The following is a 23858-nucleotide window of genomic DNA, read 5'->3' on the forward strand; positions in this document are numbered from 1 at the left end:
TTTTGTTCCCTCTTAAAATACAAGACACGACACAGTCTTCATAAAAGTATAAAAGAGTTTACTCACATTCTGTTCACAATATGATCCCAGAAGGCACACAGGCTTAAAAAGGTAAAATACATTTAGAATCTATCTTGTAGCAAGATAGTCCTTATCTCCTCTCTTGGCTGGGAGCCAAGAGAGCATCCTTAGATGTTTCCTCATGGAAGGAAGATGGCAGAGAGAGAGAGATGGCTGCCTGCCCTGTGCTTTTGTCATTTACCTGCACAGGTGAGGCCACACCCACCTCTGGTCACATGCGGAGGAAGTCCGTCTCCAGGAAGTTTACCTGCTTGCTAGACAGACATCCCTCCCCATGTTCTAACATGTACACTCTAGGAATGTTGTCATTGACTGCTCCTGTGTTTACATCCCACAGTGGATGGAAGTGGTGAGCTAAAGTCCCTCAGGCCCAGGGGAAGTCCATATTGGCACTGCTTGGTATACAAGTTGGGCTGCTTGCCACACACTAGTGGCCAATGCCAACTATACAGGGATTCACCAGAGGTATTGCAGTGTCCAAACTACGTTTGCAGAGAGTCATGGTGGCCAACAATGGCTTTGAGTTTAGCGCCACATGTTTGAGGCTGTGTGTCACTTTAGCCTTTCTCGTAGGGTGTGCAGCCCTATGGGCCGTGGGTCTGACTTTGATGCTGAGCAAGATGCAGACGAGTGGCGGGAGGCACCCCTAAGGGAAGAAGGCTCAGAGCCCGGGGATGGGTGGAGGGGCGGCGATGAGTTGTCCGAGGGAGAAGACCGGGAGGAGGAGGTGTCAGAAACTGAAGAAGCAATGGGGTTTAGTGAGCAGGAAGAGGCTGTGGCAGAGAGCAGTCCAGAATCAGGGGCAGAAGTAGAAGCTGGAGGAGAGCGGGGTCAGAGATGAGGCAGGCGGCTGAAGAAGCCAGGGGGTCTCCCCCTCCTGCTGAAACCAGCTCCCCTCCCCAGTGGTCGCCCAGAACCCACAGAGAGATGAAGATGGCAAAGCAGAGACAGGCAAGACAAAGGAGCCTAAGATTGCTTGGGAGAGGAGGAGACTTAGGGAGCTGTGAGAAGACATGGACCTTCAGTCCTCACAGCTGCAAGACCTACTGGGAAGAGTCTGTGTGCTCCCTAGATCTGAGCTGTTTTGTTTCTTTGAATAAAGAGTTAACTTCGTTGACACCTAGTGAGTTATTGCTGAGCTGTTCCTGACTCCCACCTTGGCAGTGGGCCACGAATGTGAAACCTGTGGCCCTGCAGATGTTGTTGGATTCCAGCTCCCATTAACCCCAGCCAGCATGGCCAACAGGCAGGGATGATGGAAGTTGGGGGTCCAACAACATCTGGAGGGCCAAAAGTTCCACATACCTGATGGAGGTTTTTTTAGGGACACTGCTGGACCATAAAGAAGGCTGATCGCCGAAGAATTGATGCTTTTGAATTATGGTGCTGGAGGAGACTCTTGAGAGTCCCATGGACTGCAAGAAGATCAAACCTATCCATTCTTAAGGAAATCAACCCTGAGTGCTCACTGGAAGGACAGATCCTGAAGCTGAGGCTCCAATACTTTGGCCACCTCATGAGAAGAGAAGACTCCCTGGAAAAGACCCTGATGCTGGGAAAGATTGAGGGCACAAGGAGAAGGGGACGACAGAGGATGAGATGGCTGGACAGTGTTCTTGAAGCTACCAGCATGAGTTTGACCAAACTGCGGGAGGCAGTGGAGGACAGAAGTGCCTGGCGTGCTCTGGTCCATGGGGTCATGAAGAGTCGGACACGACTAAACGACTAAATAACAACAACTTAGTGCAGGTGGGTGTGCAAACTCTGGCACTCCATATGTTTTCGCATGTGTTGCAGAATGTGTCGTGTTCACTCCCTGGTATCTCCAGTGCAGTGCTAGGAACATCCCTTGCCTCAGTCCCTAGACAGCCACTGCCTGTCAGTATAGACAAGGTGTGGAGAACGTTTGGCTCTCCATCTGTAGCTGAACTACAACTCCCACCAGCCCCTGCAAACACAGCAAATGGCCAGGAAGGATGGGAGTTGTGGTTCAGCACCATCTGAAGGGCCAGAAGTTCCCATACCTGAAAGAGCGTCTCCACCCTGATGGTTCAGCCCGAACAATGAGGTCCAGCTCCGAGGGCCTTCTGGCGGTTAACTCACTGTGAGAAGTGAAGTTACAGGGAACCAGGCAGAGGGCCTTCTCGGTAATGGTGCCCTTCCTGTGGAACGCCCTCCCATCAGATGTCAAGGAAATAAACAACTGTCTTACTTTTAGAAGCCATCTGAAGGCATCCCTGTTTAGGGAAGTTTAAAATGTTTGATGTTTTACCGCTTTTTTATTTTTATTTGGGAGCCATCCAGAGTGGCTGGGGAAACCCAGCCAGATGGGTAGGGTATTATTATTATTATTATTATTATTATTATTATTATTATTATTAATTATTGCCTTGGAGGCTGCATTTGAGCTCTTCCAAAGGGCATTATGTGCTGTGCTTTATTTGCAAGTTTAGCACCGGGGCAACATTCGTGCTGTGAAATGCAGTGTTGACCAATGGTCCTTCTTTATTAAATTACCTTTAGAGGATCCTGGAGGAGAATACAACTACATGCATATTTCTGAGCAGAAGTAGTTAGGCAGAGTGCTCTTTTCAGAGTGCCTCTTTGCTCAGTGAAAAGCAAAGCCAAACATGCACGGATATTATTCACAGTCTAGCGGGAGAGCAGAGGGGGAGCAGCACTCTCTTAAACAGTGTCTCTTCAGTGATTGTACAAACGGCATCGGAATGCTTTGCAACTGAAGTTAACACATCTGTAAATTACTGCTGTTTGGAAGGAGCCAGTGTAAATGCATCCAGTTAGTCAAGGAAGGAACAATAATCCACTAACCTCCTTCCATCACATGAAAGGCCAGCATTGCCTAAGAGATAGGCAGGGTCTAGACTGAGCACTGTCTGGGGGTCTATCAGTCAGAGCTCGTGCCTTGAACTAGACCAAGAACCTAACAGGAAGCCAGTGCAGCCTGCAAAGGACTGCCTGTTATTGTCTTCCGGCCAGACTCAGGAAGCAGACAGCTTCAAAGCTGGTGCTTCCCAACCATTTTTAGATGATGATGATGATGATGATTTGCATGCCATCCTTCATCCTTTTTAACATCTAAATGAAGCTGCTGGGAGAGATCATCAGGGGGTTTGGACTGGGTGTCCATCAATATGCAGATGATACCCAGCTCTACCTCTCTTTCAAATTGGTGAAGGCAGTGAATGTTATGTGTGAGTGTCTGGAGGCGGTTGGAGGATGGATGGCGGATAATGGATTGAGGTTGAATCCTGACAAGACAGAAGTACTGTTCCTGGGGGACAGGGGGTGGGCAGGTGTGGAGGACTCCCTGATCCTGAATGGGGTAGCTGTGCCCCTGAAGGACCAGGTGCGCAGCCTGGGAGTCATTTTGGACTTGCAGCTGACCATGGAGGTGCAGGTCAATTCTGTATCCAGGGCAGCTGTCTACCAGCTCCACCTGGTACGCAGGCTGAGACCCTACCTGCCCACGGACTGTCTTGCCAGAGTGGTGCATGCTCTAGTTATCTCATGCTTGGACTACTGCAATGCGCTCTGAGTGGGGCTACCATTGAAGGTGACTCGGAAACTACAACTAATCCAGAATGCGGCAGCTAGACTGGTGACTGGGGGCGGCCGCCGAGACCATATAACACCGGTCTTGAAAGACCTACATTGGCTCCCAGCACGTTTCCAAGCACAGTTCAAAGTGTTGGTGTTGACCTTGAAAGCCCTAAATGACCTCGGGCCAGTATACCTGAAGGAGTGTCTCTACCCCCATCGTTCTGCCCGGACGCTGAGGTCCATTGCCGAGAGCCTTCTGGCGGTTCCCTCGCTGTGAGAAGTGAGGTTACAAAGAACCAGGCAGAGGGCCTTCTTGGTAGTGGCGCCCGCCTTGTGGAACGCCCTCCCATCAGATGTCAAAGAGATAAACAACTACCTGACATTTAGAAGACATCTGAAGGCAGCACTGTTTAGGGAAGTTTTTATTGTGTGACATTTTAATATATTTTTAATCTTTGTTGGAAGCCGCCCAGAGTTCCTGGGGAAACCCAGCCAGATGGGCGGGGTACAACAAATAAATTATTATTATTATTATTATTATTATTATTATTATTATTATTATTATTAATCTATCGATCTCAGGGCAGTTCACAGCGTAAAAACACATAATGCGTAATAAATAATAAAAACAAAAGCAACAGGGAAGGGCAGCTGGAGTCTGACTTGGGAGAGGGAGGCAGTGATTTGTAGAGACCTGTACCGGCCAGGAGGCAAGAGTCAGAGGCAGGTGGAGAACAGGATGGGTTGGAAGAAGAGGAGAAAGAGGCAGATCAGTCAAATGAGGAGCTGGGGGCTTTGCCACCTTCTCCTGCACCTCTTGTCTCACAGAACCAGGAGGGGATTGAAGAGGGATGAGCTGAGGCAACTTTCACGCAGGCTCAGTCTCTGGCTGTGTGCACACAGCCCGTCGCGGGAAGGGACCTAAATTGGTGGAGGGGGAGAGACTGAAGGAGCGTCTCCACCTCCATCGTTCTGCCCGGACACTGGGGTCTAGCGCCGAGGGCCTTCTGGCAATTCCCTCGCTACGAGAAGCCATGTCACAGGGAACCAGGCAAAGGGCCTTCTCAGTAGTGGCACCTCCCACCAGATGTCAAAGAGAAAAATAACTACCAAACTTTTAGAAGACATCTAAAGGCAGCCCTGTTTAGGGAAGCTTTTAATGTTTAATAGGTTATTGTATTTTAGTGTTCTGTTGGAAGCCGCCCAGAGTGGCTGGGGAAACCCAGCCAGATGGGCGGGGTATAAATAATAAATTATTATTATTATTACTCCTTCTGCTGCAACTGCTCCATAGAGCACATACCTGGGAATAGCAGCCTAGACACTAGACTGGTGTGTGTGGGTACCTTAAAGAGCGAGGAATAAAGCGTGTTCATGCTGTGCAATGTGAGCACCTTCAGGGATCACCATCCTCATTTCAAATAAGGTGAGCAGGAGGAGCTCCAAATACTTTTCTAGTTTGGACTAAAATGAAAGCCCAAGGTGGATGGATGCTTGTCCACATCTCTGACCTCTCCCCTAACGTGCTTCTGTTTCAGCCCTGCTTCCTGGCTGTTCTAATGAGGATGGCGCCAGCACCGCCCTGGTCCTTGTTACTGCATTTGCTAGGGAACACCAAGGCCTTTTGTCTTGGTGTGCTGTAGTGCACCTTTAACTGGAATGAGGGGAGGCAGGAGAGAGGGAGGAAACCTCCCCTCCTCCCCTCTCCCTGCAGCCACAGCACCCCCTCTTCTGCTGATGCCAGTCTGGCTGATGAGTGACATTTGAAAAGAAGGGGAGGTGAAGATGGGAGTTCTTGACAAAGGGATTTGAGGCTTTATAGGTCATAGAATCATGGAATTGTAGAGCTGCAAGGGACTCCAGCGGTCATCTAGTCCAACCCCATGCATTGCAATGCGTGGGAAGGTTCAAGAAATGAGCCAAGCTATTATTATTATTATTATTATTATTATTATTATTATTATTATTAAGCTCTGCTTTGCTTATCTCCAAGCCAAATTGCTGCAAATGGTGAGCACCTAGAGCATAGGTAGGCAAACTAAGGCCCCGGGGGCCGGATCTGGCCCAATCGCCTTCTAAATCCGGCCCTCGGACGGTCTGGGAATCAGCGTGTTTTTACATGAGTAGAATGTGTCCTTTTATTTAAAATGCATCTCTGGGTTATTTATGGGGCATAGGAATTCGTTCATTCCCCCCCAAAAAATATAGTCCGGCCCCCCACAAGGTCTGAGGGACAGTGGACTGCTGAAAAAGTTTGCTGACCCCTGACCTAGAGCATTTTACATTCATTGTTGGATTCGACAATAATGCTGCCTGGTTGTTATCATACCATCGTTACTGCTTACGCACACACACACACAACCACACAAAAGATTTGCCAGTGGTGGCGGTGGAATATTGTTGTTTGTATAAGGTCCAACAGAAGACCTGAACCTTTATCGAATAGTATAAGCAAATGACAGGCCTCGTCCCCGAGGAGGTTTCAGTCCAAATTTTGATGGGGGGGGCAGTAAATACAGCAGAGGGGTGGGGAGAGAGAGAGACAGAAAGGCCAGACCCAGTATTTAGAAGATGGCTTTGGCTTGCTTTCCGGTGCCCTTTGCCCTGCTGAGCCCAGCACCAATTAGTTGCGAAAGGTATCACAAAGAGCTGCCAGCCTCTCGCTGGCCGTGACCTGACTCATTAACACAAATAGATGCTAATTGCCAAATACCTCTGGCGGCAAGGCCAGGCCAGGCTTCGCAGGGTCACCTTAGCCCAGTTCCCACAGGAAGGACAGCTCCAGTGTCAACACCACTGCTAGCTGGAGTAATCGGAGCTACAGTCTCAGAGGCAGTTCTGTGCGGGGATATCAGAGAGAGAGAGAGAGAGAGAGGGGGGGGGGTTGTGGTGTGTGCTGTTAGGTCACTTTTAGATGCCAGACTTAATGGCCTTACAGGGCAGGGAGGCTGCTTAGATCATGATGTGCATTAGGAAGAACCTAGATAGCGGCTGCATAGGCAGTATTGCCTACCGAGCGGAGTCTGCAAGGGGCTGTGCACAAGGGGATTAGGCCACATACCTGTGAAATTAAAATGGTCACTCAGGTATCTCCCTGGGCTTTCCACTGGAGTCATGAGAAGGGGCTGGCTGGCTGCCTTGCAACCTGGTAGGGCGGAAGGAGGAGAATGGCTGGACTGTAGGGAATGGGTGGCAAGGAAGAATACCGCGTTGGCTGGCTTGCTCAGGTTCCTTGTGCTTGCCACGGCTCCCTGGCCTGCTGCTCTTGCAAGCCCGACCTAAGAGTCATTCTCATACCTGCTCCCCATCCAGTGGCGTAGCGTGGGTTGTCAGAACCTGGGGCAAGGCAAGTAATTTGCACCCCTAACCCGTGGATTTGCGCCCCCTAACCCATGGATTTGCGCCCCCTAACCTTAACCCCCAGATGTTGCACCCGGTGCGGCCGGCCCCCCCTGCACCCCCCACGCTACACCACTGTCCCCATCTGTTCACTATTATCACACTTAAAAAGGTAAAGGGACCCCCGACTATTAGGTCCAGTCATGACTCTGTGGTTGCAGCGCTCATCTCGCTTTATTGGCCGAGGGAGCCGGCGTACAGCTTCCGGGTCATGTGGCCAGCATGACTAAGCCGCTTCTGGCGAACCAGGCTTATGGGATAGCCGTGCACAGCCTCTTCCGGGCAGCGGGAGGAAGGCACCCCCAAGAGCCACGCTCCCTTTAAAGAGCGCAGAGCATGTGTGCGGCTCTTGGGAGCTTTTCCCCGAGGAGGGAGACGGGCAGCCCTTCTCCCTCCTCGGGGAAAAGCCCCCCAGAGCCGCACACACGCTCCACGGAGCTCTTTAAAGGGAGCGCTGAGCAGAGCCTCCCGCCTGCATTCGCTCCATAAGACGCACCCACATTTCCCCTTACTTTTTAGGAGGGGAAAAGTGCATCTTATGGAGCGAAAAACACGGTAATTCGTTCTGGAGGTCCATTCTTAACCTGAAACTGTTCTTAACCTGAGGTACCACTTTAGCTAATGGGACCTCCCACCACCACCGCACCACCAGAGCACAATTTCTGTTCTCATCCTGAAGCAAAGTTCTTAACCCGAGGTACTATTTCTGGGTTAGTGGAGTCTGTAACCTGAAGCGTATGTAACCTGAAGCGTTTGTAACCCGAGGTACCACTGTATACGTTAACTGGGAGAGAGCAGCTTCAGAGCTACAACGGTTAGCTGAGAAAGAGGGTACGAAATCCATCTCCGCTCTCGTAAGCCTGCCTCCTCAGCCCAGACGCGGAGTGCTGGAAGCAAGCAGTAAGTCTCCGCGGCGTCTGCGTGAGCCAAGCCATGTGTCAGGCTGCTTTGCCTGCCTGTGATGGAGTGTTCTCATTACAGCATTGCCCTCCCCGGCCTCTAAAGACTCCCCCCCCCCCAACTTCAATTACTTAAAGGTACTCCCGTTCCAGACATTGGTTCCCTCCGCCTCCTGGAGCACATTTGGCTTAATGCAATGCTCACTAGCAAACGCACCATTAAGGTGGCCCCGAGGTGCTCACCTTAATGCGTCAGTGGGGCCTGCGGTACTGGAAGCAGCGGGCGCCGGGGCTGGAACTGGAACAAAAGCATTCTCAGGAGCTGCTGAATGCAGGCTTCCTTATTGCTCTAAGAACGTGAGGCGGGCAAAGGCAGAGAGATTCCAACACTGAGGAGAGAGAGAATTTAGCCCGTCTCCCCAGCTGTTAGTTGGCGGCAGGTAGCAGGGGAGGTGACGCAGGAGCTCAATTCTCTTCCAAGGCACATCGTCTTCATACCAAGCGAAATTCACATTGATAAAAGGAGACAGATTCCCCCCAAGATAATCTCTTAGGCAGAGTCAGCTTTTCTTCTCCATAAGTCTAGGCAGCTGTCCAAGAAGGAGTATTGCCTACACCGGAGGGGGCTGGGGGACATATTTCAGACCAGCGTTCTGCATTCCTAGTCAGAGGATGCATGCTGGCAATGGGCAGGGCCAGAAAATGGGCGGGGACAGAAGCAAAAGTGGGAGGGGCAATGGATGCCGCGCTCACCATTGTACAGTCGGTTACATTTCAGTCATGCAAAAGCCAGAAGTTTCTTCCCACACAACAAGTAAAGGTAAAGGTAAAGGGACCCCTCACCAGGCCAACCCTGGGGTTGCGGCACTCATCTCGCTTTATTGGCCAAGGGAGCTAGCGTACAGCTTCCAGGTCATGTGGCCAGCATGACTAAGCCGCTTCTGGCGAAGCAGAGCAGCGCACGGAAATGCCGTTTACCTTCCCGCCGGAGCGGTACCTATTTATCTACTTGCAATTTGACGTGCTTTCGAACTGCTAGGTGGGCAGGAGCAGGGACCGAGCAACGGGAGCTCACCCCATCGTGGGGATTCGAACTGCCGACCTTCTGATTGGCAAGCCCTAGGCTCTGTGGTTTAAGCCACAGCACCACCCGCATCCCCACACAACAAGTACAGCTGGTTAAAAAAAAAGAATCATACCCCGATGACTGTTAAGAGAACGGTCTTGTTGCTGGATTTTCAGATGGTTTGTAGAGATAATCCACTTGTTATCAATTTTTTGAGTCCATGGCTCCTTCAACCAACCCTGTTCTTTCTGTGGCTCCCCTGCAAGAGCCACTGGGGTTCCGTTAGAGGACATGCGTAAGTGAGGGCTTTCCGGTTCCCTGCTGGCTCCCCAGAATGTTTCTGGGAGAGGGGAGAGAGATGATGCAGGAAGATAAGGGCTGCAGGGTAATGAAAGGATGCCCCCCCCCCAGGGCTCCCCTGAATGTTCCTCAAGTCTCCCTAGGGTGACCCAGTGCACTGATGATGATGATGATGATGATGATGATGATGATGATGATGATTTATTTATACCCCACCCATCTAGCTCGGTTTCCCCAGGCACTCTGGGCGGCTCCCAACAGAATATTAAAAACATGATAAAACATCAAACATTAAAAACTTCCCTAAACAGGGCTGCCTTCAGGTGTCTTCTAAAAGTCAGATAGTTGTTTATTTTCTTGACAGCTGATGGGAGGGCATTCCACAGGGTGGGTGCCACTCCCGAGAAGGCCCTCCATCTGGTTCCCTGTAACCTCACTTCTCGCAGTGAGGGAATTGGCTAGAAGGCCCTCTGAGCTGGACCTCAGCGTCCGGATGGGGGTAGAGACCCTCCTTCATGTATACAGGACCAAGGCCATTTAGGGCTTTAAAGGTCAGCACTATCTCTTTGAATTGTGCTGAGAAACATACTGGGAGCCAATGTAGGTTTTTCAGGACCGGTGTTATATGGTCTTGGCAGCCATATACAGTAGCACCTCAGCTTACATTACCTTCGGGTAATGTAAACTTTGGGTTGTGAAAGTGGCAAACCTATAAGTGTTTCGCCGCACATGCATGTGCAGAAGCGGTTTCCCGCTCCAGTTGCGAAAACCTCAGGATCCAGCCGGACCTCCAGAACGGATCCCATTCACAACTGTAACTGACAACCAATGAGATAACCCGTTCATTAGATTAGCAAGGAGGTTTTCGGTAACATTTCAAATTCGTGTTAGTGCTTTGACGCAGCTATTGTTATTGTTGTTGGGGTTTTTCCGTGAGCTTTTTATTTGTTGTAGCCCACCTTGCGCCGTGTGGAAAAGCAACGTAGATAGAAATGTGTCGATAAGATAAGCATGTAAGCATCAGGCCTTCTCACGCAGCAGCATCCCCTCTGCCTGGTCCGGATGTACCACCCAGAGGATGCAGCAACTGAGCCGGACTTGAGCCCTCGCATAAAAAAATTACAAACCATCACTACCAGTGTCAACCTTCCCCTGCCTCCTGATGTTTGGGACTACGACTGCCATCAGCCCCAGTCAGTCTGGAGGGCACTGAGTTGGGGAAGATGGACTCTCGGGATCTTTGGGGCTTATCAGTTGGTCCCTTACCTTTCCCGCCCCGACCTGGCCACAGTGATCCATTCAACGGTCACCTCCAGGCTTGACTACTGTAATTCGCTCTACACAGGGCTGCCCTTGAAGCTGTCCCAGAAACTCCAGCGGGTGCAGAATGCTGCAGCGAGGCTCCTCACGGGGTCTCTGCCATGGGAGCATATTCACCCAGTGCTTTTCCAGCTGCACTGGCTCCCGGTGGAGTACAGGGTCAGATTTAAGGTGCTGCTTTTGACCTTTAAAGCCCTTCACGGCCTAGGACCCTCGTACCTACAGGACCGCCTCTCCCGATATGCCCCACGGAGAGCCTCAAGGTCCATAAATAGCAACACCCTAGTGGTCCTGGGCCCTAAGGAAGTTAGATTAGCTTCAACCAGAGCCAGGGCCTTTTCAACACTGGCTCCAGCCTGGTGGAACGCTCTGTCTCATGAGACCAGGGCCCTGCAGGATCTGATTTCTTTCCGCAGGGCCTGTAAGACAGAGTTGTTCCGCCTGGCCATTGGCTTGGAGCCAATTTGATTCCCTCCCCCTCTTTCTTTTCTCTTTTTCCTTTCTCCTCCTATGATGAGGCTACCTTTTAATATTTTAATGTTTCAATATTTTAATGTTGTATTTCAATTTTGTTTTTAAGTTGTATTCATTCAACTTGTTTTTATTATTGCTTGTTAGCCACCCTGAGCCCGGCCTTGGCTGGGGAGGGCGGGGTATAAATAAATAATTATTATTATTATTATTATTATTATTATTATTATTAAAGCTACAGAAGCCAGATTTATCCTTGTGCCACACCCTCAGCTGAAAAATTTGGAGGGAGAATTTCCCCATTCAGGTGGCAAAGTCATAGATTCACCAGAGTTATAAGGGACCCTAAGCATCATCTAGTCCAACCCCCTGCAATGCAGGAATATGCAGCTGTCCTATACGGGGATCGAACTTGCAACCTTGGCATTATCCCTACTGTGCTCTAACTAACTGAGCTATTGAGGTCACATGGCTCTCTGCCTCCTTTGCTAAGCCCATTGGGAACTAGCCCTAGCATCACCAACTTTTTGCTCCTGCTGCCTGAGATTCTGTGGGACTGGGATCTCAGCTGTCAGCTTTCTCCTCAGCCCTTTCACATCTATCAGCAGCTTGACCTGCAGGCAGTAATGCCACTTTCATGTCAGAAAAGGACCACCCGTTGTTTTGTGTACATCGTGCTGCTGCTAAAGACAGAAGAACAGGCCAGGCCATTTTTCTCCTGGTCAGCTGGCAACCCTAACTAAGGTCCTGATAACTAGCATTCTTCCTAGCTCCTTTCCTTCAAACCCTACTTGGTTTCCAGCGCCCTTTGTAACCTTCCTGAGCCGTAAAAATGGATTCTCAGATTCACTCCTTCATTCAAAGAAGAGTGGTTCTGACTGAACTTTCTATCGCCTACCTTTCAAACAGGTATAGAATAATCAGGCACTACATCTCAAGGTCTGAGCAACCCATCTGACTGCAAGACATGGAAGATGATTGATCTATTGTATTTATTCAAGAAATCTCAATTTTTTCCCCTGCCCTTAGGCCAAAGGAGGTTGATGATCATCAGAGGCTCTTGAAAACCAGCAGGCAATAAAAGAAGGAGCAGAAGCCTTTGGATGGCATTTCCTTAGTGTAAGGCTCACAATCAGGCACCAATTCAAACTGCGAGGGGAGTAAAGCACTGGAACAGAGGCTCATCTTCTCAGTGCAGTTTCTATGGATGTGTTTGCTTTGGGGTGCTTTGATTTAGAGAGTTTCAATATGAAACTGGTGAGGGCAGGGACCCAAACTCTTCCACTTCTGGAAGTGGCTTATATCACAGAGACAATTTCTCATTCCCAAAGAAAAAGAAGAAGAAGTTATTATTTGTACCCCGCCCATCTGGCTGGGTTTCCCCAGCCACTCTGGACATCTTCCAACAAGGATTTAAAATACATCAAAATGTCACACATTAAAAACTTCCCTGAACAGGTCTGCCTTCAGATGTCTTCTAAATGTCAGGCAGTTGTTTATCTCTTTGACAGGGTGTTCCACAGGGCGGGCGCCACTACCGAGAAGGCCCTCTGCCTGGTTCCCTGTAGCTTTGCTTCTCGCAGTGAGGGAACCGCCAGAAGGCCCTCGGCGCTGGACCTCAGCGTCCGGGCAGAACAATGGGGGTGGAGACGCTCCTTCAGGTATACTGGGCTGAGGCCGTTTAGGGCTTTAAAGGTCAACATCATCATAGAGTTGGAAGGGACCCAAGAGTCATCTAGTCATCTAGTCCAGCCCCCTGCAATGCAGGAATTTGCAGCTGTCCCATACACAAGGATCGAACCTGCAACCTTGACATTATCAGCACCACACTCTAACCAACTGAGCCATCCAGGCACAAGATATTTCTGTGTGTTTATATTGCAAACTGCCCTGTGGTCTTTGGATAAAGGGTGATATAGAAATTTAAATTATAATTACAGTCGTACCCTCTACTTGAAGGCAGTGGATTCCTGTTTACAGAAGCTTAAAAACACCGGGAGGTGCCCATCAACTGTGGCAAGACACAGGTCACCTCGTTACAGTCTTCCCCACTATGGGAAGAAGTATTTCTATTCAAATGTTCAATTTCTATTCAAATTTCTAAGTTTCTGAATTTGCATTTGTACATATCAATTCTCACATGTACATTTTATGCAATCATCTTTCCTCTTTTAGCCATGTGTGTGTGTTGCATTTCTTCATTTTTTGGCAATTCACAAACAGCCACCCTGTTGAAAGCCAATGTTTGCAGAGTGTATGCAGGAAACATCTGCGAGTGTCGCACACTTAAATGAAGCACTGATAAGGAGGAAGAAGCCAGTTTGTGCTAAACAGAGCTGAAGTATTGATGTTTTTTGTCTTTCCAGTGTAAGACATGGAAAAGACTGGCTTTCCTAAGGGACTGAGTTTCTATCTCTCTATCTCTTTCTATGTGGCTCTGAGTGGATGAACCTTCCATGTGAAGGTTTTTGAGAGGTCAGTTAAAACGGTCCCTGCATGGTTTTTCAACAAAAATTTAGCTAGCCTGACCCAGTGGTCCCATTGGCTTAGTACAGTAAACTTCAACCAACAGCAGAAGTTAAGCCCAGAGTTTGAGAAACATGTCTTTCCTACCCAGCCCTGAACTTATATCAGACTCCCTGACAATGAGAATAGTGCTGTACAGTCAATATATTATTATTTATTGTATTTACATCTCACCTTTTTCTCCAAGGAGAAAACCATGTCCATGGTTCTTGTTGTTGTTTAGTCGTTTAGTTGTGTCTGACTCTTCGTGACCCCCTGGACCAGAGCACGCCAGGCACTCCTGTCTTCCACTGCCTCCCGCAGTTTGGTCAGACTCATGCTGGTAGCTTCGAGAACACTGTCCAACCATCTCGTCCGCTGTTGTCCCCTTCTCCTTGTGCCCTCCATCTTTCCCAACATCAGGGTCTTTTCCAGGGAGTCTTCTCTTCTCATGAGGTGGCCAAAGTATTGAAGCCTCAGCTTCAGGATCTGTCCTTCCAGGGAGCACTCAGGGCTGGTTTCCTTAAGAACGGATAGGTTTGATCTTCCTGCAGTCCATGGGACTCTCAAGAGTCTCCTCCAGCACCATAACTCTAAAGCATCAATTCTTCGGTGGTCAGCCTTCTTTATGGTCCAGCTCTCACTTCCATACATCACTACTGGGAAAACCATAGCTTTAACTATACGAACCTTTGTTGGCAAGGTGATGTCTCTGCTTTTTAAGATGCTGTCTAGGTTCTACGCCTCCTCAATTAATCCGCACAACTACCCTATGAGGTAGGTTAGGCTGAGAGGCAGTGACAGGCCCAAGGCCACCCAGTGAGCTACATGGCAAAGCGGGAGATTTGAACCCAGGTCTCCCAGCTCCTAGTCTGACACACTAGCCACTACACCACAGGGCTCTCCCTTGGAATTACAGTCCCTTGTCTTTGCTCTACTTAAGCAGCAGCTGGGGTAAAGCATATATCTATATCTACATGTCAGGGAACTGCCATCGGAGAAACAGGAGGTGAAAGGGCTCACAGAGGCTGAGAGAGACTTATCAGCTGAGGAGGGAACCAGCAGGGGGAGAGGAGGAGCTCCAAGGGAAAGTGAGTCGGAGGGATGGCTCAGAGACACTTCCAGCGAAAACAGTGGGGAGGTTTCAGGACCTCCTATAGGGACACCCACTCCTCGCCGGAAACTGTCGCGCCGAGAGTCCAGAAGACGCGTTTCCGTTAAGGAACTTTTATGCTGGAAGAAGTTCCGTAAACGCCCACTGTCGGATTCTACAAGCGACTGATGGAGCCATGCTTAAGGAGCTCCGTTACAGACAGAGGTTTGTGGACTTAGCCAAACTCTGAGGGACTAGGACTTTACGCACAAGCAGCTCATCATCCCATCACACTACATATCTGTATTCATAGAATTATAGAGTTGGAAGGGACCCTGAGGGTCATCTAGTCCAACCCCCTGCAGTGCAGAAATGTGCAGATGGCCTGTATGGGGATCAAACCCACAACCTTGGTGTTACCAACACCATACTGAGCTAACTGAGTCCATGTCACATTGAGACAAATCATTGGCCCATTGAGATTAATATTGTATTTTTGTTTATTTATTTATTTATTGAATTTATCTACCCCCCTATACCCGGAGGTCTCAGGACAGTTCACAGAAAAGATCACAATATATAAAATTAAAATAAAAACAATAACCTAAGAACACCCCCCCCAAAAAAGAGCCACATTTTAAGAGTATAGAATGTCAATCAGATCAGAATGTTTTTGCCTGGTGCCTAAAGGTGTATAATGAAGGCGCCAGGCAAAATTCCCTGGGGAGAGCATCCCACAGATGGGGAGCCACTGCAGAGAAGGCCCTGTTCTCATGTTGCCACCCTCCGGACCTCTTGAGGAGGAGGCACACGAAGGAGGGCCTCAGAAGATGATCTCAGGGTCTGGGTAGGTTCATATGGAAAGAGGCAGTCCTTGAGGTATTGCGGTCCTGAGCTGTCATAAAATTATAGAATTCTAGAGTTGGAAGGGACCCTGAAAAGCAACCCCCTGCGATACAGAAATATGCAGGTGGCCTGTATGCAGTGGCGTAGCGTGGGTTGTCAGCACCCGGGGCAAGGCAAGTAATTTGCGCCCCCTAACCCGTGGATTTGCGCCCCCTAACCCCCAGATGTTGCGGCTGCTGCGGCCGGCCCCCCCTGCACCCCCCACGCTACGCCACTGCTGGTGAAGGCGCTGCAATTGTGCGTAATTGCGCGGCGAGGTAAAACCAGAGTCCCGAGAACAATAAGCGAGGCTGCCACAAACCCCCGAGGGGTATTTAGCTGGAGGGTCGCCGCCGCCCGAAAGAGAAGCAGCCGGAGGGCCCCGGAAGAACCCGGCTCGGAAGAATCCTTGCCACAGAAGGGCGACTAGCGATTAGGAACTGCGCTAGAGGGCGCGTGACTATCTCTCCAGAGGGAAAGGCCGCAAAGGGCGCCCCACATGCCGGTCAAGGAAGGCTCCCCTCCTCCAAAGCAGACCCAATCCAGGCGGCTCCATAAAGCTCCTTGAGAGAGGCGGGGTGGGGGGGGGCGCAGAGAGACAATGCCAAAACTCAGGGGGCTCCTTGAGCAGAGACACTTGCGGCAGTTTAAGACAATTGCCAGAGATGAGCCCCGCAGGGGGAGGCAGGGTCCTCTATCGCCCACCCCAGCTGCCCTTCTTGTATCTACAGCCAGTTTGGCAGGGGGCGGTGGAAGGGTCTGGAAGGAGCGGGGACCACCGCGGAGCACACATACCGGGAGCTGGAGAGGCGAGGCCCAGCGTGATAAGCCGAGAAGGGGCCAGCCCGGAAGGCGCAGCGTCACAGCCGAAGCTGTCCTCGGCTTGGGGAGCCGGAGAAGCTGTCGGGTCAGGGCCCTGGCGCAGGCCTAGCCGCTCCCGGGATCGGGGCCGCCAGCTCAGCGCTGGAGCCGAGGGAGCCCCCAGGCAGGCCTGCGAGCAAAGGCAGAGCCGCCGGGCGGTGGCCGCTTCTGCAAGGCGGCCGGAGAAGCTGGGACCCCCTCCCCTCCCCGCGTCCCCCCCCACTCGCTCCCCCCTCTGAAACTTTGCTAACACTTCCGCGCTGAGCCTCTGACAATGGGGGCGGGCCGAGGGCACGACGCGGCTGGGCCCTCTGGACTCGCGCCCCCCCAGATGTTGCGCCCGGTGCGGCCGGCACCCCTGGCACCCCCCACGCTACGCCACTGCCTGTATGGGGATGAAACCAGCAACCTTGGTGTTATCAACACCATGCTGATCTGAGTCCATGTCACATTGAGTCAAATCATTGGCCCATTGAACTCAATATTGTCTACACTGATAGGCTCCCTAGCATCTCAGACTGAGAACCCAGTACATTTCCGAGCACAATTCAAAGTGCTGGTGCTGACCTTTAAAGCCCTAAACAGCCTCGGCCCAGTATACCTGAAGGAGCGTCTCCACCTCCATCGTTCTGCCCGGACACTGAGGTCCAGCTCTGAGGCCTTCTGCCGGTTCCCTCACTGCGACAAATGAGGTTACAGGGAAGCACACAGAGGGCCTTCTCAGTAGTGGCACCCGCCCTGTGGAACGCCCTCCCATCAGATGTCAAGGAAATAAACTATCTAACTTTTAGAAGACATCTGAAGGCAGCTCTGTTTAGGGACGTTTTTGATGTTTGAGGGTTTATCGTACTTTTACTATTCTGCTGGGAGCCACCCAGAGTGGTTGGGGAAACGCAGCCGAATGGGTGGGGTATAAATCACCATCAACATTATTATTAGTAGTACAACTCTCTAGAGCTTGAAGTTGTTTGTTTGTTTGTTTGTTTAATTGAGGATGCCAGAGATTGAACTGGAGTTGTGCCAGCTATCCCTGAAAATTACACACTATGCCACTGATCTCTGCCTCCAAATGGTCCTAGAGGTCAACAGAGAGGCAGTGGATTGGTGGCAACGCATCTTTGTTGCATGCAAAAGGCACCAGGTCAAATCCAGGTAAAACTGAGGCTGTTTCCTGCCTGAAACCAGGGAGTCGCTCCCAATTGATGCAGTGGTACCTCGGGTTAAAAACTTAATTCGTTCCGGAGGTCCGTTCTTAACCTGAAACTGTTCTTAACCTGAAGCACCACTTTAGCTAATGGGGCCTCCCGCTGCCGCTGCGCCACCGGAGCCCGATTTCTGTTCTCATCCTGAAGCAAAGTTCTTAACCCGAGGTACTATTTCTGGGTTAGCGGAGTCTGTAACCTGAAGCGTATGTAACCCGAGGTACCACCATACTGAGCTTGATCAAGGACCAATGTGATGGTATAAGGGGCAGCTTCCTAGGTAGCACCCTCAAATTCCCATGCCTTCATATCCAGCAGATGGCAATCAAGAGCCAACCATCGACTAGGCAGGGAGGTAGCTCACAAACAGTTAAGCCAACAGGGTGCAGTGAGGTCATCTTATGCTGAGCTGGCAGTGGCCAAAAAAGTCAATTTCCTGAGCGCTTTCCCCCTGGCCCAAAAGTGCTGCCCGGTTTGCCCTCTTCTCCTTCCCCTCCCACTTCCCACACTTGGGCTGGGCAGCAGCAGTGACCAAACTGCTGGAAATTGCTTTGTGGCCACTGCTAATGGGCTCCCAAATGCAGGGAAAGGAAACCACAGGGCAGGGAGGAAGGGAAGGCTGCAGCGTCAGGGGAGCGATGGGGCTGCTTCCTTTGCAAAGCTGCGTGCAACTTGCAGCTTCTTTCTACTTTCTTGCCCTCACTCGCGAATCTGCAAAATCCAACTGTTTGCATGGATAGGGTCCCTGGATATCCCTTTGTTTGAAGGCAGTGGGGGGGCTGGATCTGTCCCCCAAGATGGATGAGCAGGGACTGCCCCCCCGTCAATCACCTGATGTTACAGTGAGGACCACCTGATAGTCTAGGCTGGCAAAGTGTTGTGCCCAAACCGCCTTTGACCCAGCCTTATCTTTCAGCGCCCCGCATCAGGTGTAGGGCAAGTGGGCACAACTTGGGCAAAATAGCTTCATGAGGTGGACATTCACCACCAGTGGGGGTATTGAGTGACACTTCTCATTGTCAGGAATGGTTCCTTTCCTCACTGTTGCTCCATTGCACTTAATGGGCACCCCATATTTCAGAACCTCACTGATCCATACAACTTTCATTAAACCAGGGGTTCCCAAACTTGGGGTCTCTAGCTGTTTTTGGACTACAACTCCCATCATCCCTAACTAGCAGGACCAGTAGTCAGGGATGATGGGAATTGTAGTCCAAAAGCAGCTGGAGACCCGAGTTTGGGAAACTCTGCGTTAAACAAATAACAATAATCTGAACCACCACTTCCCGCTCTAAATTTTGAGCTAGCAATTCGGCAGTTTGCTTTGTTGCTATCAGTCCTACAGATTTCATGGACACTTGCTTTTCCTTGTCCTTTCTCTGCTGCTCCTTCTTAGCTAGGGTTGCCAACTTCTTCACAGCCCCTGCTCCTCTGCCTCTAATCTGCAGGTGTTAACATGAGTAGGCCAGACCATTTTTTTCTTCTTGTCACTTGATAACCCTAACTCTTCGATATTTGAATGAGCGGCTTTCTCTACTTGTCACTAAGAAGATCCATGTAGCCAACTCTTTTCTTGGCAGAGGCTCCTGTGTCTTCATCGGCTGTGTGTTAGCGTTGAGTTCAGCAGAAGCAGGGTTTTCCTGCAACCGTAACGCCATGAAAGTCGCACCGGTTGAATACCATGCCACTGTTAAAAGTTTAAAATGCAGAGCCTTGCTTAGAAAAGGGGCAGGCAGTGCTAAAACTAGCACGTTGACAAAGAGGCTTGACCAGCTGAGATTCGAAGGATAATTCATTTATCCTATTAGTCAAAGTTGAGCAGAAACAGGGCAACTACAAGCGTCTGCAGTGCTGTAGAGAGGGGTCTGATGGGCAATAGCGAACGCCCCATACGTTGTCCTGCTCTTGCTAGTTTCCAGAGTGATCTGGAAACTTGCTAGCAGCAGCAAAAGTGTAAGCAAAAGTGGCATCCAGGATCTGTGTAATCGGAGCACAAAACAGGGATCAGGCAATAGACAAGCGCAGATCAGTCTGGAATCACGTTCAGGTCCACTTTTGGGCAAACCAAGTTGGGTAGAGACTGTTCAGCAGCTTAGCTTAAAGTCAAAGCACAATGCATGTAACAGCGATGTTGTTCCAGCAGGTTTTCCAACCAAGCACTGAGGTTGTTGTGCTGCAGCTGCTGGAAGCGAACCCCTCATCCTGGTGATTCCTATCAGCTGGTTGCATCCAGAGGTCTCCTCCAGAGAAGGGTCTTACTCCTGATAGGGACGCAGGTGGTGCTATGGACTAAACCACTGAGCCTCTTGGGCTTGCTGATCAGAAGTTCGGCGGTTCGAATCCCTACAACAGGGTGAGCTCCCGTTGCTGTGTCCCAGCTCCTGCCAACCTAGCAGTTCGAAAGCACACCAGTGCAAGTAGATAAATAGGTACCACTGTGGCAGGAAGATAAATGGTGTTTCTGTCACGGTGTTCCATTGCACCAGAAGCAGTTTAGTCATGCTGGCCACATGACCCAGAAAGCTGTCTGTGGACAAACGCCGGCTCCCTTGGCCTGAAAACAAGATGAGCGCCGTAACCCCATAGTTGCCTTTGCCTGGACTTAACTGCCCAGGGATCCTTTACCTTTATCTTTAACCTTACTCCTGATGAGATCTGATGGACAAGGTGGGCCCTTGGTCTGATCCAGCAGGCCTCTTCTTACGCTAGTTTCTTATGTATCACCCATGTTGGGAACAGTGGTAGAGAAATGGGTAGCACAACAGGAACTGTTCCATTAAAATGCAATTTTGTACCACCAGGATCCTTAGGAAGGTCTGTTCACCATGAAACAGAGCAGAAGTTTGGTGGCCTTTGCTGGTCCTGGCTGTCTCTAGGGTTTGTGAGGGACTGGTTCTCTTAATCACCTGCTGATGAATTGGTGTGGAAGCAAGTGTGCTTGATGGACGGAGGGATGCCTTCTTTCCCTTCGCAGACACAAAGCCCAGGCGTTTGGGGTTGAGGAAGATTTGGGATGCTGCATGTCCTCACCCCAGTACAAACCCCACCTCACAGCCCAGTTTAAGAATCCACAGAACTCTGCCTTCCCTCTGAATCAATGGATAGGCAGGAGAGCAGATAACCCCACCTTGGCTGGAGAGAAACCCAAGACCCAAAGCCGAGTGCAATTGCAGGGGGCGTGCTTATGATCTCTCCTGAAAGCCATCAGCACTGGTGTAATGGCCTGGGATTTGGACTCGGAGGCTGAACCTGAGGAATCCCAGTCTGCACAGGAGTCCCCGCCTCCAGAACCAGCTGAGCCGGGGCTGGGGCTTGAGCCTGAAGGGTCCTCACCTGTGCTGGATCCTCAGGTGCAGGCACCAGCTGAGTCTGCTCTGGCTCCTGAGGTGATGGAGGACCCATTGCCTGCAGGTGCTCCACTCTCAGCCCCGTCAGGGGAAGCTGAGGTTGCCTCTGGGTCCGGTAACCCTCCAGCCTCTCCTGAGCTGCAGAGGCTCAGGGCAGAGAGGCGGAGGGAACTAAGTTCCCGCAGGAGGAGTGCTCGCCTCCAGGCCAGGAGAGGCGAGTCACCTGTGGACCGGGGCCGCCCTATGCCTCAGGGCAGATAAAAGCCAGCCAGCCCCAGTCCCAGGTTGCGGGAGCAACATTGTTGGTAGCCTGTTCCTGCCTGCACCCTGTCCTGCTCTTCTGCCGGAGCTCCTGACCTAACCCAACTCCCTGCCTTGGACCCAGCTTCAGCCTTGATGGACAGCCTCCATACCGCACCCTCGACCTTGGACCTCGCTGCACGGTTAACCCTCGGGACCAGAACAACTGGGCTTTTGAGAGCCCCGTGTACTATGATTTTAAACCCAAAGGCCAGTTTTGTTTTGAGGCTACGGCTTCCGGAGGCACATGGGAGCAGCTGCGAGAGGCTGGAGCAGGCGGTGACACGCGGGGTGCAGGAAATAATCTGGCACTGGCGTGGCTTCTGGGTGTGCGTGTGTTTGGGGGCGGGCGGGAGAAGAGTGGCTTGTCCTTCCCTTGGCACCTCCCAACCCCAACACAGATACCAAGGAAGCTGTTGAATTATTAAGCAGTCCCTGTCCTAGGCATCTGAGTCTGACTTCTTCGCTGCTGTAGCCTGTATAAGAGGAACACATCCCCAGCCAGCACCAGCCAGGGAAACAGCTCGCTCTGTCCGGCGCAGCCATAAACTCCCAACTTTGGAGCAGAGTGTCGGAGGACAGAAGCATTTGGAGCCAGGGATCAGCGTTTGATTCTGGGTGCCGGATTTGAAGGAAGGAGGCAGCTCATTCTCTCATTTCTTTCTGCCACACTCCTCCTTTTCTTTCTCCTCCCCCACCCCCAATTTCCCTCACTTCTGATTCCATCTTATTTTCTTGCCGTTTCTGTCCCATTTCTCCTTTGGGGTCTTCTTTCCCTCTGTCTCTCCTTCTGTTCCCAACCTTTCTCTTCCCCCTCTCCTTCTGACACCACCCACCCCCGTTCTGTCCATCCTCTCCTTCTCTCTTCTCTCTTTGGCAACCCCTCCTCGTTCTCCAGCCCCAGAAGAAGTCTTTCCGAAGCCCCCCTCAAAATACAACAGCCAACAGGCGAGGGGGGAGCTGCTCAGAGGAGGCCCCTGTAGGATGCCCATCCAGATATTTTGCACCATCTCCTTCTCTTCGAACAAAGAGAAGCACGCCGCGGTCAAGTGTGCGACGGAGAGCAATGGTGACAAACCCCCCTACGAACAGCAAGAGCCAGAAGCCATGGAGCAAGCCTATGAGGATGGAGAGGAACCGGAGGAGGAGGAGGAGGAGGAGAAGGAGAAGGACGAAGATGAAGAAGGAAGCGCTCCAAACCTGGTGGACTTTGCCAACAGCTGCACTTTGCACGGCGTCAACCATATCTTCGTAGAAGGCAGCTTTGGCGTGCGCCAGGCCCTCTGGATGGGCGCGTTCCTGATCTCCCTCTCCATCTTCTTGTCCCAGGTAGCTGGGCGGATTTTCTACTACCTGGAATACCATCACGTGACGCAGCTGGATGAAATGGAGAGCGCCGAGATGGTCTTCCCCGCCATCACGCTCTGCAACATCAACGGCATCAGGGGCTCCCAGCTCACCTTCGATGACCTGTCCTATATCTCTCCGCTCGTGGGCTACGACCCCGGCGCCTACCTGGAAGCGGGCTTCCCCTTGGCCTTGCCTGACCTGGAGGGCCCCGAGGAGCCTCTCAACCTGTACAGCTTTTACGACCGCCATGGCCACGAACTTGAGGACATGATGCTGGCCTGTAAATACCGCGGTAAGGACTGCGGTCCCAGTGACTTCACCGTGGTGAGTGGCTTGTGCATCAGCCCCTAGTGCCTGTGGGGCTGGTTTGGGGGGTGGGGGCTTGATTTAAGGAGCTGAGTTAGAGTAAGGGGGGGGGGACTTATGGCTAAGTCCTACTTATGGCTGAGGTCCGTGAGCTTGCTTACAGTCAAATTTGTAATGCCTTTATTAGAACCAAAGTAGTTTTTGAGCTTCCCAGATCTATTCTACAGACTGGATATTAACTAAAGCAATAGCAGGGGAGTTTGTCATGCTGGGGGAGTCCCCATAGCCTGCAGGTTGTAACAGTGTTTTAAGATTGAGCACAGGCTGAGCAGTGCAATCCTAAATATGTTTAACCTGGAGGAAGCTCCACACAAGTTAAAGGGCTTTACTCCTAATTCGGGGTTGCTTAAGGCTGCAGACTTCATTGGATTAGGCTTGTGCTAAATTGTAAACAGAAGGGCTACTCTGAAACAAAGAAACAACAACAGCTCTTCCTCCATTATTATTATTATTATTATTATTATTTTGAAAATGATTTGGAGTTCTGGAGCCATCTCTAGGACTGGTCGGAACACACAGGTTCCTTTTGAGTTAGGGAGCTGGAATGAAGAGGAAATGGGCTAGCCCTAATATTAGCAAAGGAAATGACTGGCAGAATCCGAGACCAGGGAGAAGAGTTGGTGGAGGAAGACTGGAAGAAATTTAAAGACTATCTTCAGAAATATTGTAAAATTAATGAATGTTAAAATGATGTTTGGATTGAAAATAAGTGGCATTAGCAACAAAGTTAATAAGAATATGCAAAAATGAATCGATAATGGATGAAAATATAGATTATAATATGTTAAGATACAGAGTCAAGATAAATGAAAGAGGGTAAGGATTTGCTGATTTGATTATTTAAATGGGAAT

The 23858-nt window shown here is 50.6% G+C and overlaps 1 protein-coding gene across 3 annotated transcripts in view; it reads left to right on the plus strand.

Annotated features, from left to right (window-relative positions):
- The window catches only part of ASIC1 (acid sensing ion channel subunit 1), a 222407-nt gene that overhangs the window by 151372 nt on the left and 47177 nt on the right, over positions 1 to 23858 (plus strand). Inside the window, exon 1 of one of the 3 annotated variants that reach the window (XM_053375078.1) lies at positions 21710 to 22964. The exons of the other annotated variants lie outside the window; for them this stretch is intronic. Within the exon in view, the coding sequence (XP_053231053.1) occupies positions 22275 to 22964 (690 nt within the window). The 5' untranslated portion in view covers positions 21710 to 22274. Of the gene's footprint in view, positions 1 to 21709; positions 22965 to 23858 lie in introns of those variants that run through there. 3 annotated transcript variants of the gene reach the window in all.

Source organism: Podarcis raffonei, chromosome 2 (genome assembly GCF_027172205.1).
Source record: "Podarcis raffonei isolate rPodRaf1 chromosome 2, rPodRaf1.pri, whole genome shotgun sequence".
Taxonomy (NCBI): domain Eukaryota; kingdom Metazoa; phylum Chordata; class Lepidosauria; order Squamata; family Lacertidae; genus Podarcis; species Podarcis raffonei.